The sequence below is a fragment of the Takifugu flavidus genome, chromosome 18, assembly GCF_003711565.1.
Source record: "Takifugu flavidus isolate HTHZ2018 chromosome 18, ASM371156v2, whole genome shotgun sequence".
NCBI classification, from domain to species: domain Eukaryota; kingdom Metazoa; phylum Chordata; class Actinopteri; order Tetraodontiformes; family Tetraodontidae; genus Takifugu; species Takifugu flavidus.
In genome coordinates, this window is record NC_079537.1 from 5,253,338 (window position 1) to 5,265,899 (window position 12,562).

Below are 12,562 nucleotides of genomic sequence, written 5' to 3' on the forward strand. Positions count from 1 at the left end.
TCGCGGGCGCGTGTGGGAGGGACTTGGTGGTCACCTCTGGGCGTGGCCTGGGCGTGCGTGCGTGCGTGCGTGTGCGTTTTCTTGCACATAGTGCGGACCAGATCGCGCATTTGGCCTGAAAAGTGGGCACATTTAGGAAAGGGAGGACATGAGACTGGTCCTCACAAACCTAAGGATGTGTTTGAGGGTTTAGACTCGTCCTAAGTCCTCACAAAGGTAGAGGACCACATACGATGTGTGAGTGTGTGTGACTCACTTCAAGGGGCCTGAAATTAGTCTGAACTCAGTTTGGCGGTAACTGTTAATGGTGTGTGTGTGTGTGTGTGTGTTTCTGCAAACCTCATGAAAAGCAGGAGGGAGGGAAACGGAGGGCAGACACAAAAGCAGGCAAAGAGGAAATGAAAAGGATCAAAGTAGCTGGAGCTGCAGAGGGGACGGGTGACCAGCACCAGGGCAGAGGGGCCATCCACTCCCTTTTCCTCGTCCCTCCATCTCCAGTTTTCCCGCCGCAGTATTTTGGGCGAGCAGCGTGAGTTGGATTATCTGCTAATTGAGGGTCATTAAAGTGCACCCTGCTGCTTTGGAAAACACCAAAACGCACGCTCGTCTGTTCTTTCCCTCATTATTTATGTTGTGTGGCTCCGACAGCTGGTGACTCCTCAGTCGGCGCTCCGTGTCATCCTCTTTCGAACAGGTTGTTTAAAGTGAGCTTAAAGAGTGAGACTCGTTTCTTTTGGGACGTTTAATGCCCAAAACACCCCCTCTGGATATATTCGGCGCTCTCTCGGGCCCTCTCCCATCCACTGCTCTCAATTTTGTGTGAAATATCCCTTTATCAAAACCACAAAGAGCACATCTGTAGCTGAGCTCGCAGTTTAAACCGCAAACGAAGGTGCATCGGGTGGTTTTTATATCACTACTCAGGATGCGGCGACGTCCGTCACGGATGTTGCCACGGCGACAGGATGGGATTCTTTTGTGGGGTCATTCAGAGACATTCAGGACTGTCTGGCGGAGAGAGAATGAAGCAGTCATTGTCCTGCCTTGTTAATATGGCACGTAATTCTCCGCATTCTCCAGGCAGCCACAACACGAGACTGCCATCACGGCTGCATGGCAACGTCCCCTGAGGTCATCAGGAGCTCCAAATGTCTTTTCCAGATGGCCGACCGAAATAGGCCGACTGGCAAAAATTACACTTTCACGCCAAAGCCCAGAAATCTACAGTCTGGTCCTTGAACGCCTCAGCGTGATCGCTCGATTAGTAAGTTAGTGAGGATGTGCTTTGCTTCTCCAGACCATAAATTGTCCCCTGATTGTTTGCACGTGCTCACATCTGCTCATATACACCCTGAGATACACGCCAGGAAAGCACACGCGATGCAGAGCGGAGAAGAATGGCTGGAATCTGTGTGTTCTGGTTCTTGTTCTGGGTTGTTCTGCCGGCGGTGAGCCTTCCTGTCGGTGTCAGCGTCGTCTTCAGGGCGTGTTGCTGTTGAAACAACAAAACGCTCGTCCTCGTATCATGCTCAGCTCCCGAGGCAGCGGCAGGCCCGCCCTCCCTCTCCTTCCACCTCGTCCAGCAGTGGGAACAGGTAAGACCTCTCTGCTGGGTGTCGAGTGTCCGCCTCACAGGTGAGAGTTCCTGCCCATCACGTCTAATGTCACATTTTAGCCACATGCTATTATTATGTTCCTATAGGAGGAGATAATACACACATCTCCACCCTGAAACCTTACGCTGAGACCTTCGGATCATCTCCCACCCGAGGCAGAACTAGATCACGGCTGCTCCTTATAGAATCTTTCAGAGTTCCTGTGTGAGGATCCCTGAGATGGGTGGTGTGTGTTCAGATCACTCAGAGAGGACCCATGTAAAAAAAGGGTTTGGTAAAAGTGTCACACATAATTAATAGATTATGTTGCAGTTGCAACGAACTCCTCTGCGTGCTGCCACCGTTGGGCAGGGAGCCAGGCCCAGGACCAGGCCCAGGACCAGGACCAGGCCCAGGACCAGGCTCAAGGATCAGTGCCCCCTCCCAGGAACCAGGCCAGGGGGAGAAGGCTCCATCAGGTGGCTCCTGTTGGGTGTTCCGTAGGTAAAGTGTACCTGATTATTCTGAGTTCTGTGACCGAGGAGAGACAAACTTCAGCTTCTATTGCCCACGATTTGTGCATCCAGTTCAGAATTTCCAAAGGTTTCCAGGCACTTTAATGAAACTTCATTCCAGCAGTAAGTGCAGACATTTGTTGCCTCGAGCTGAAGCTTATTTCATGTAATGTGGGGCCTTCTGCATGACCCCACACACACACACGCTCACGCTCACGCTCACACACACACACACACACACACACACACACACACACACACACACTCAAATGCTGTGAGAAACAGGAACAGGGGAAGTGGGGGGTTACTTCCTGTCTGGCTTTAGCCATCCAGGACCATGTGTGTGTGTGTGTGTGTGTGTGTGCGTGTGTGTGTGTGTGTGTGTGTGTGTGTGTGTGTGTGTGTGGAGTATCAAAATATTCACTCTACTAGCAAAGGGAGTACATTGTTTCCAAAAGGGGCTAAAGATTTTGAAAAAACTCTTTGGGGCTGCATTATGTCGATGAACGTCATCACAAAGCTAGAAGTCCACAAATGTGTGTCTGTGTGTGTGTGGAGGGGGGGGGGGGGGCTGCTACTGTACAGCAATCAGCAGGAGGCAGATTGAAGGAGGCAGGAAAAACTCTGCATAAAGAAGTGAAGGATAGCGTAGGAGAACAGTGATATTACTGCCGAACGCACGCTGCACAACATCCAGAGAGGAAAGAGATAGAAGACAGTCAGAAAGTGGTGGAACAATGCTGGCATTAAACCGCTTTCTGCAGACCTCTCCCCTCATCAGCTGGTGCGAGAGCTGGCCCAGACAGCACACACGAATACTTAGAATGTTCCGGATATTTCCCGAAGGTCTTCCCAGCCATAAACGTACAGCCTGTGGGGTTGGCTCCCACCAGGGTGACGTCACAGAAGTAGGTGAGGATATGAAATATCGCGATGAGGACATGTCCTCATAAATGTAAAGGGGGATCTTTTTACACCCCTGAGGATCGCTGCCTAATTTGACTGAACACACCGACGCGGCGCCTCCATCAACAGCCTGTGGAGCAGCTTTTAACAAGAAAACAAACAGAAAAGAGGCAACTACAGCTCTTGCACTTCAGTTTCTCTTTACCTGCTTTTGCTTTTCTCTCTTTTCCAATTCTCCCCCCACCTGACCCAGCCCAGGGTGCGGCCAGCCCGTGTAACATGACCACATCTGGTAAAGAATAAAAGATGGCACGTAAACACATATTACTTTACATGGAATTTGCATGGTCAGATTTACATTCATTTGTTTAAACACCTGCCCACAAGGTGGCAAGGGTGTGTGCAGATTTAATTCTCACCACTAGATGCTGCTAAAACTCACTGTACCTTTTAATTGAAAGTAGGGATATGACCCAGCATTCAAGCAGTTATCGTAGGTTTATCTCTTGAAAACACATGTGCCCACATGCACACAAACACACCCACATACACAAACAAACAGGCTGCAGCTGCACTCAAGTCAACAAGGAAACGACCAGCGGCAGTGTACAATGATAAGACGACCGCCATTATTTAGCCGTTAGAGACACGGGCATCACATACAATCATTTCTCCCTCCTCCATCATCAAAGTGTGTGTGTGTTCATAATAGGAGGTGGGTAGACAATTTTTTTTAAAAATTGATCATAATTATTAGTGAAATTCCTCTAGACATCTAAATGTTTACAGCATTGACTGAATGGTTTCCAGCTGTCTGTCAGTATAGCTATGTAGCCAGAAATAGCCTACAAGCCAGCTAATCTTCCTTCCTTGACAGAAACACTATGACACACAAGGTCGCGCGCTCCCACACACACAAGCAACTTTCCTTCCTTGGCGCTAACATATTTTCATTGTCACCACAACTGCACTCTCAACCTCCGATGTCCGACACGTAAACAGATAATAATCCCTGACGGGCAGATAACAATGGTTATTCTGTTCACGGGATCTACTGCAACATCCAAAGACGCCGCCCATCACTGACCTCTGAATCTTGAGGGTGAGTGCCTTTTTTGGAGTTTTGAAAGAGCTACTTGGTTTGAACAATCAGGCTAGCCATTGGACTATAGGTCAATAATCAACAAACATAGCTTACTATTCGCATTAGCTATCGCGTTGAGGGGCTCATGTCCATGATTCGTTCTGGAGCGGCCTGGCAAAGAAAAAGTCTGAAATTTCTCTTTCCGGTCATCACATTGAGCCTTTCGCACAGATACATTGCACAATATCCTACATACATGACAGAATTACGAAATAATTTCTTTTTTTTGTTGTTAAAGAAATTGAGTCGCAACTTCCCAGTTACCACCGGAAAATTAAACAGTTCACTGTGGGTGATCAGCGTTTGGGAGGCCATACATCCACCTCCCAATCAGAGTTGGTTGATCGAGGAAAAATGTGCACAGGTGGAGATCCAGTATTTTTATTACTTCATTCTTTAAAAATTGGTGTTTACTCTAAGCTAACTGCCTACGAGCTGCAGTCTTTTGTTAATTGTAGGTGACATTTTGTCTCTATCATCCAAAAAGCATCCAAATAATTCCACAAAAGTCTCATATTCCCTTAAAGTGAGTGTGAAGAGAAACAGCTACTATTTTGTTTGTCCTCAGGGCCTGGGCTATGTCCACGATACATGGCTGAAGGTTTGTTTTTCTGTGACTGATGGAAAATCCATATTTTTGTGGTGTTACTGAGCGAACAAACACACAATGTGCACAATGTCTCTTAGATGCAGCATCTGGGTTTAAGAGAAACTTTCAAAGTTGGTCTCAAAACAGGTGACATTTTAGACAGTCTCCGAATTCTGTGATGCAGATCAGCTGGTCAGACAACAGTGTCCAACAAAGCGCATTTAAAACCGAAAATAGTCTCAGAGGGGATGACCCCTACGTCCCCATAGCAGCTGAGAATTTCAAAGAGATGGAAGGAGGAGAGTGCTTGTTAATGAGCAGAATGGACACACAGATAAATAGATAAATAGATCTAATCGAGCAAAAAATGTTCACTCTATCAATTTATACTGCAAATATGTCTAACTGTATGTTCGTGTTCCTTTGCAGTGTGCAAACCAACACCAAGGTAATCCTTTGGCACTGTTTTTCCAAAGGCTCAGGATGTTCTGGAGAATTCAAATGAGGCACGAGACTCAAACAAGTTCTCTGAATTTATGAGTTTAAGTATATATTATTTGCAAATTTATAATTCACGTGTTGTGTTGCAACCTTGGAAAAAAGGAGGAGAAATGAAAACTTCCCTTTGTTAAAGGTTTAAACATTCAGGACACCCATCATTATATTCACATATGGGCTGTTAACAGCACCGACATGTCACACCGTATCCTTTTTCCCTATAAATAACCTTTTCCTACTTGGTGTGTGATATTGTGATGTCTGTGATTACACACGCACACAGGCACGCACACACACATGCACGCACACACACACGCACACATGCGCACGCACACACACACACACCCACAGACACCTCAGTTTATCTTCATAAGGATGAGATGGTCACTGTCAGCGTGATGACAGTTTGTGTATAGAAGGCTTAACTTTTGTGCTGAGCAACTCTGTGACCAGAATCTGACCTAACACTTGCTGAATGGACAGAATGTGTCTGACACCATGATGGATGAGTGGACTGATACTTCTGCACGTTTTTGAGGCTTATTATAGATTTCACACGCAATGTCATTTGTTTTCCTTAGTATGGATGTATGTATAAAATTGCACTGATCCACTGCTTAGACAGACTGGATGGATTTTATTCCATTTGCTATAAATAATTTATATGTGTATGTGTGGGTGGGTGTGTCTTTATTGACAAGCTAAACATAGATTACCAGAGTAACAGGTTGGTCTGAAAATGTTTTTTTTTCCTACGCTGTGAAATACTTAAATAATAAATATGCATATCCTAACCTGATTTTCTGCTTCTCTTCCACCAGAAAACTGAACGTGAAGTCATACGTTATGGTTTCTGGTTAACTGCAGTGTCAACACTGAGCCTTTACCTTCAGGATATTCATGTGTTTACAGGAAAAACAATCCTGTTTTCCTAGAGTTTAGTAATGCATTTAGTTGCAAACATGCTGTGTCCTGCAAATGTGCAGAGGCTGCAGCACATGCATAGCGAGTATCTATGCCGTAATTTTATTTGTGGAGATTCTGCAGTGTCACAATTCGGCTCAGATAACTGCAACAATTTTCAAGACCAGATGGGTGTAGATCCAAAAGAAATGTGATTTTAATTTACAAACTAAGGAACTAATACTAATAAAACAATTATCAATTGCACATGATAAAGTGGCTTGGAGGAGCAGCCAGAAATGGCAGAATAGAAGTGTATGCTGTCAGCTTGTTAAGCAGATAGGACATCCAGCCAGAGAAACGGACTGGTACTGTGCCAATTAATAGGCAGCACCCATTTAGCCCATCAGTCCAATCAGGATGTGAGAGGCAAAGTCACAGAGACCCCTAGTATACGGGAGGGGATCAGCGGGGTCGTTACAGCAGCGCATCATAACTTTCCACAGCAAAAATTTTTCATGAAAAAGTGCTGAGAGATAGAGGAACCACCAGTAACAGAAAGATATAAAGATGTCATAGCTGTTGGGTAACTATTTCCTGTTGCCCTATTGTTAGTCACTGTCCAGCCTGAAGGAAATAGGTCCTGTTCTGCAGTGGTTGTTCATATCTTGTGGTTTTCTTGTTGCTATAGCTTTTTGTTGTTGCTATACTTTTTTTTTCCACTTTTTTTTCTAAAGCTACTACTTTTTTTCTGATTTAAACTATATCAGACCAGGAGTACTTTTTGCAAACAGGTGCAATTTTTCATACTTATTATACACTCCCATCATGCTTATTGGCATTTAAAATCCTACATATTTTTTTAAAACCTCCTCACAAGATGTTCCATCCGACACAAAAAAAATTGGAGAAGCTTAATATACTTGTGAAATAAACTTCCGAAATCCCTAACATAAAGACCACAACGTGATGTAGAGCATGTCATTTGTGTTTGAGCTTATTGTATTCACCACGCATATAATATGAAAATTGTACACATGTTTAGACCTTTAAAGATAAAGGCATTTAAAAAAAAAAAAACAAGCCAAAAAATTATTTATAAAAATACATATCTTGTTTTCGTTTTTCCAACACTATACTTTTTTCCCCCAACACTACGATAGCCATGTGTGCTTTGACAATAGACAGTTGGTTTTGCTGACATTATCATAAATCAAAAAACACCCTCTAGTACACGAACATTGTAAGATCCAAAGTCGCCAGAAATTGTTTTAAATAATAACACAATAGATATCTATAAAAAATCGACTCGATTCTTTTTTTCTTTTCTTTTTTTTTTACAAATAAAAAAAATACAAATTAGTAAGGATATATTATTGTATAAAGAATTTTCCCTTTCCTGTTTTGATCAGTCAACATTTTTGTACGTTACCGGAACCTTTGACTAAGGGGAATCATTTTGTAAACGGACTCAATCCAAAAATGGCAGACGTACCGGATAACGCACCAGAGCGTGAGTGTTTAAATAAAATTACTGGGATTGTAATTTTTATTTTATTTAATAGACAACAGTGTTGAGAAAATAATCATCTTCTTTTGTCTTTTATCTAAATCTGCACTGGGCTTTTGAAAAAACAACAAAACAATGTTATCAACTTCTAGTAGAGGAAAACTCTTGATGCCTATACATATATACCTTATGCTAATTTTTTGTCTTGTGTAATATGTATTTTAGCAGATAACTAAATCTATTAAAGAAAATTTTCATTTCGTCTTATTCTACACTCAATGCAGACAAGTAAATGACGATGTCTTAGTTTTAATTTTTCTACCCTTTTGCCTTGATGAAATTACCAGATAAAGCTTGTCATTTTTACTTCATTAAATGATATCTTTGTATATCCCAAGGCTCCGAACACAGTGTAAATGCGTGATGTGACGCAGTAAAGAGAGCGGCAACGGGTGGTTGCTGCGTCATTGTGACGGTTCAATTAGGATTACCGTTTAAAATGACAACTTTAACTTTATCACTTCAGGAAATGTCTTCTCATCATTATATGACCTCATCTCCATATTTACCACCATATTAAATATAGGGGAAAGAAAAACCAAATTTAAAAAAATCTCTTTAAACCTCGTAGACTGTCCTGGTACCACCAGTGATCAAGCAGGAAAAGCTTCATCATGTGCAGGATGTCCCAACCAAAAGCTGTGTGCCTCTGGAGCTACCAAGACCCCTGACCCTGGTAATAAGTTACTGAATATTACAGCTATTTCATACACGCTACAGGTTGAACAGTTGTAACTTTCAGTTACTCCAAACTAGCTCCTTCACTAAACATGAGAAGTTAAAATGATCGCTCTGTAGCCATAAATCAGTCATTTGCCATGGCCGTGCATTTTTAATTTTCTTATTTGTAACCTCCAGCTATAGCAGAGATCGGAGCAAAGCTGTCGACAGTCAAACACAAGATCCTCGTATTGTCTGGAAAAGGCGGAGTAGGAAAGAGCACCTTCAGTGCCCATCTGGCACATGCTCTGGCAAGTGACAGCACAAAGGAGGTAATATAAAGCTGCAGCAGTCAATGCAAAATAATATGGAGGGAACAAACGTTATTTTTAGTGAGATGAAAGTTCTGCCCTGTTATGAGCAAAGCACCACTAGAGTTCAGTGTTGACCTCATAATTGTAAAGTCGCCAGGCTGCCACCAGTAAAGTCTCACATTGTGGCTGACACGGCTAGGAAATTCCGAGTGTATTGTTTAAAAATCTCAAGACAGTGTTGGTGACACGTATGAGGGATTGAAACTCTTTATGTTTACTCAGGTGGCACTGTTGGATGTAGATATCTGTGGTCCATCCATTCCCAGAATGATGGGCTTGGAGGGTGAACAGGTGGGTTGTGACAAAGTGTTAAGTATTTTTCTTGAGATTGTTACATTTTACAAAAAGAATTACTGGGTTTTACCTCATTCTAAAAACCAGAGTTGAGGTAAGTATATACAATTCTGGTGAGAGATGCCAGGCTCTCTCTCTCCTGCCGCAGCAGCTGCTGCTCGGTGTAGTTTGAAGGACATTGTGCTCTCCAGCACTCTGAAATGATCCTCTTTCTTATGCACAGGTGCACCAGAGCGGCTCCGGCTGGTCTCCTGTGGTGAGCGCTACAAGTTTTAAATTTTATTTAGTCAGTGAGCGAAACATACTGTATTTTTGAGGGATGTGTGCCTGTGTGTGTTTAAGTACGTGGATGACAACCTGGCAGTCATGTCTATTGGCTTCCTGCTTAGCAGCCCTGATGATGCTGTGATCTGGAGAGGCCCAAAGAAGAACGGTGCGTATTAACAAATCTGCGTTTGGACAGTGAGAGCTCCTGTGTTTTAGCTCGCACAGTCACAAGGTCAGGATGCAAAATATTCCTTCCGATGTAGCTATTTTGTAATTGTGTGTGCGCGCGCATCGGCAGGGATGATCAAGCAGTTCTTGAGGGACGTCGACTGGGGAGAACTGGATTACCTCATCGTGGACACGCCCCCTGGCACATCAGATGAGCATTTATCAATTGTACAGTACCTGAGCTCCACCCATGTGGACGGCGCCGTCATCATCACCACGCCACAGGTACACCCCCGTTCTCTGACGGTAACTTCAATTTGGAGCATCAAATCAATAGCAAAGGCGTTGGTGGGAATTTCCACCTCTGGGTACTTTTTCTCTGTCGACTGATGCCTAGTCATGACACATCCTCACATTTAAACTGTCTCAGAGGAGGCAAACACAGAGGCAAAGGTGGTCAACATTTTCTGCTGCTCTGTTAAATCCTGTGAGCAGGTTATACCTCTTATTTATGCTTCAGAATTAAACTTGTGTCTTTTGACCAACAACCGATCGCACTCAGTCCAAACTCTTAGTGCACTGCTACAAATGGTAGAGGTGCAAATTATTGTAGCTCTGAATTGCTCATCATGCTATAACAATATTGAACAACTTGCACTTGGAAAATATATTTTGTAACAAAGGTTGACATTAATGGTTGCTGAATTAAAAAGTTCTGTGAAGTGTAGACATGGATTGTAACTGAGATAGTTAAACTTTACAGGCCATGTAACCAGTGCCATGTTTTTAATCACCATGGTGAGTGCCAGGTCTCTGCTGTGATAATGACACCTGCCTGGCTTTACGGATTACTCCGTGTGAATCATTACACAGTACAGTCAAACTGGAAAAGCAGGCAACAGAATGCATGACAAGATAGCAACAGAATGGCCAGATGCTGCCAGGTGATCTGCTGATAACCTCACAGGTGAATTGGTATGTTCTCACCAGGCACAAAAACAGAGCCACATTTACTAATCTGTTGGCAGCAGTTGCACATTACAATGGAACCACAAAGAGTCATGCTGCAGATATTTTTCTGCTGTTTTACCCTGTGAGAACTTTAATTTGGATAAACACTTCCTGGATCTTAACTTAGCTTGGCTCATTTCCTCATTTCTTCAGTTCTGACTACCTTCTAACAAAGTGAGAGTTAACCTTAATTTGTGTCTCAGCAAGAGACTCATTTCTAGTCAAGGAAAATTAGTTATGCTTCCTTTCCTCTTCCTCTTCCTCTGCCATGACACCAGTGGGACTGGGGGAGAACACCTGGGCCAATCACAGTCTCGCTCACTCACTGATGCTTTTATTTCTTTTTTGTTACAGGAGGTGTCATTGCAGGATGTGAGAAAGGAGATCCGTTTTTGTCAGAAGGTCAAGGTGCCAATCATTGGAGTGGTGGAGAACATGAGCGGCTTTGTCTGTCCTTCATGCAAGGTTAATGATTCATTCGGCGCGTAGCGGGTCCATCGTGGGTGGGTCTGGTGCGTTCGGTTTACAGAGAAATGAAGGAAAGTTTTAAGGGTTGGATTTTATTGATTTTTGTCTTTGGGGGGTTGAAAATGTTTAACTAAGGGCGTGCAGCTAAGCAGGACCCACGGGCATCTCCTCTGCTCTGATTATCCCTCTGTCAAGTACAAACTTGCACCCACCTCACTGGGTCAGTAATTGCTATAGAAATAGTAAAAACCATATAACCCTATTACATAGTTTTTACTATTTTAATAAGGATCTCAGCCATGACGACATCAGAGAACCTTCTTGGTACTGCACTAGATGAGGTCTTGATGGCCTCTTTGCTCTTTTGTAGAATACCTCGCAGATCTTCCCTCCAACCAGCGGAGGTGCTGAGCGCATGTGTTCAGACTTAAGTCTACCTCTGCTGGGGAAAGTTCCTCTGGACCCGAGGATAGCGCGGAGCTGCGACGAGGGAAAGTCCTTCCTCCAAGAAGTACCCGAATCTCCTGCTGCCAAAGTCTACCAGAATATTGTGCAAAGTAAGTTTTTATTATTTTTTTCACCTCTACTCAAAGTGCACACACAAGCTTTTTCTGAAGCCTTTTTATTGAGGTTGCCAGACAAATTCCAAGAATACATAAATGTCAAGGGAAGTCTGGTGTTTTTGATGACGAGTTGTTTGGTTACATGAGCAAATTAAATATTCGGAAAGGAGAAGTATAGCATTACAAATGGGAAGCAGTCATTTAAAGAGGAATAAAGCAACATCCAGTTGAACGGAACATACGTGCGCTCTTGATTTAAAGTAGAGAACCCTGCCAAAGCAAATTCAGATTTGTCTAATTCCACACATTTGCGTGTGTTTCTCCCACCCCAGGTATTCAGGACTACTGTTCCAACCGAGTGATAGAAGAACACAGCGCCACCTGAAGGTCACGGTGACCATCAGCGTGGCAGATGTTGTACACCAGAGCATCATTCAAAGAAACCGACCAGATGTTTGTAGGCTAAGTTTGAAGATCAACGTTTGCTTTTTAGAGCACGTTTACACTTGCACTGAGTGGACCAGACAGAAATCATCAACCGAATCATGATGGTTGTCAGGAAGTCATCACAAAACGGAAGAAACAATAGTACAGGCTGTCAGTTCTGCTCCTAATTGTTAATAAATTTTCTGCCCAAATTTTTCCTATTTGTTTTCTAACTGTTAGATATGTGGTATTTGGGTTTTTATTAACTTTCCAAACGCAAATAAATGATGTCAAGCTGGTCCATATGCTGGACTGTCTCGTCCTGCAAGTGCAGACACAGATTTTTATGGACAGCAATCCGTGGGGTTCAAAAACTAGATTTAAGAGACGAGGTTAAAACTAAGTTGAAAGACAACAAGCAGACCGGGTTAGCTTGTAGAAAGGTGCCTCAGCACGGCTCCTCACTATCACAGAGGTGGGTTTCTACTTGTTACCTTTGTTCCCATTACAAATGCAGAGACGTGCACAAGATTGTGTGAGGTTTCACATCTGAATATGAGTTTATTTAAAAACCTACAGTATAGGCTAAATTTATCCAGATTTGCTCAGTC

At 43.2% G+C, this 12,562-nt stretch overlaps 1 protein-coding gene and 1 long non-coding RNA gene across 3 annotated transcripts; both read left to right on the plus strand.

The window, feature by feature from the left end:
• Nucleotides 1–3,687: 3,687 nt before the first annotated feature.
• Nucleotides 3,688–12,163, plus strand: nubp1 (nucleotide binding protein 1 (MinD homolog, E. coli)). 2 transcript variants are annotated; one of them, XM_057014054.1, is made up of 13 exons: nt 3,688–3,731; nt 4,019–4,118; nt 4,399–4,524; nt 4,729–4,761; nt 8,292–8,396; nt 8,579–8,712; nt 8,977–9,045; nt 9,272–9,304; nt 9,391–9,481; nt 9,614–9,768; nt 10,849–10,959; nt 11,333–11,519; nt 11,858–12,163. In XM_057014054.1, exons 3-13 carry the CDS (start codon nt 4,515–4,517, stop codon nt 11,908–11,910), a joined length of 981 nt encoding a protein of 326 aa, XP_056870034.1. In that variant the 5' UTR covers nt 3,688–3,731; nt 4,019–4,118; nt 4,399–4,514; the 3' UTR covers nt 11,911–12,163. The 2 variants fall into 2 exon arrangements, with proteins under 2 accessions (XP_056870034.1, XP_056870035.1); XM_057014055.1 differs by lacking the exons at nt 3,688–3,731; nt 4,019–4,118; nt 4,399–4,524; nt 4,729–4,761 and adding an exon at nt 7,563–7,663.
• Nucleotides 4,756–7,484, plus strand: LOC130514460 (uncharacterized). Its single transcript, XR_008946996.1, has 2 exons — nt 4,756–4,896; nt 5,179–7,484. It is a non-coding gene; the product is annotated as an uncharacterized LOC130514460 (long non-coding RNA).
• Nucleotides 12,164–12,562: the final 399 nt, after the last annotated feature.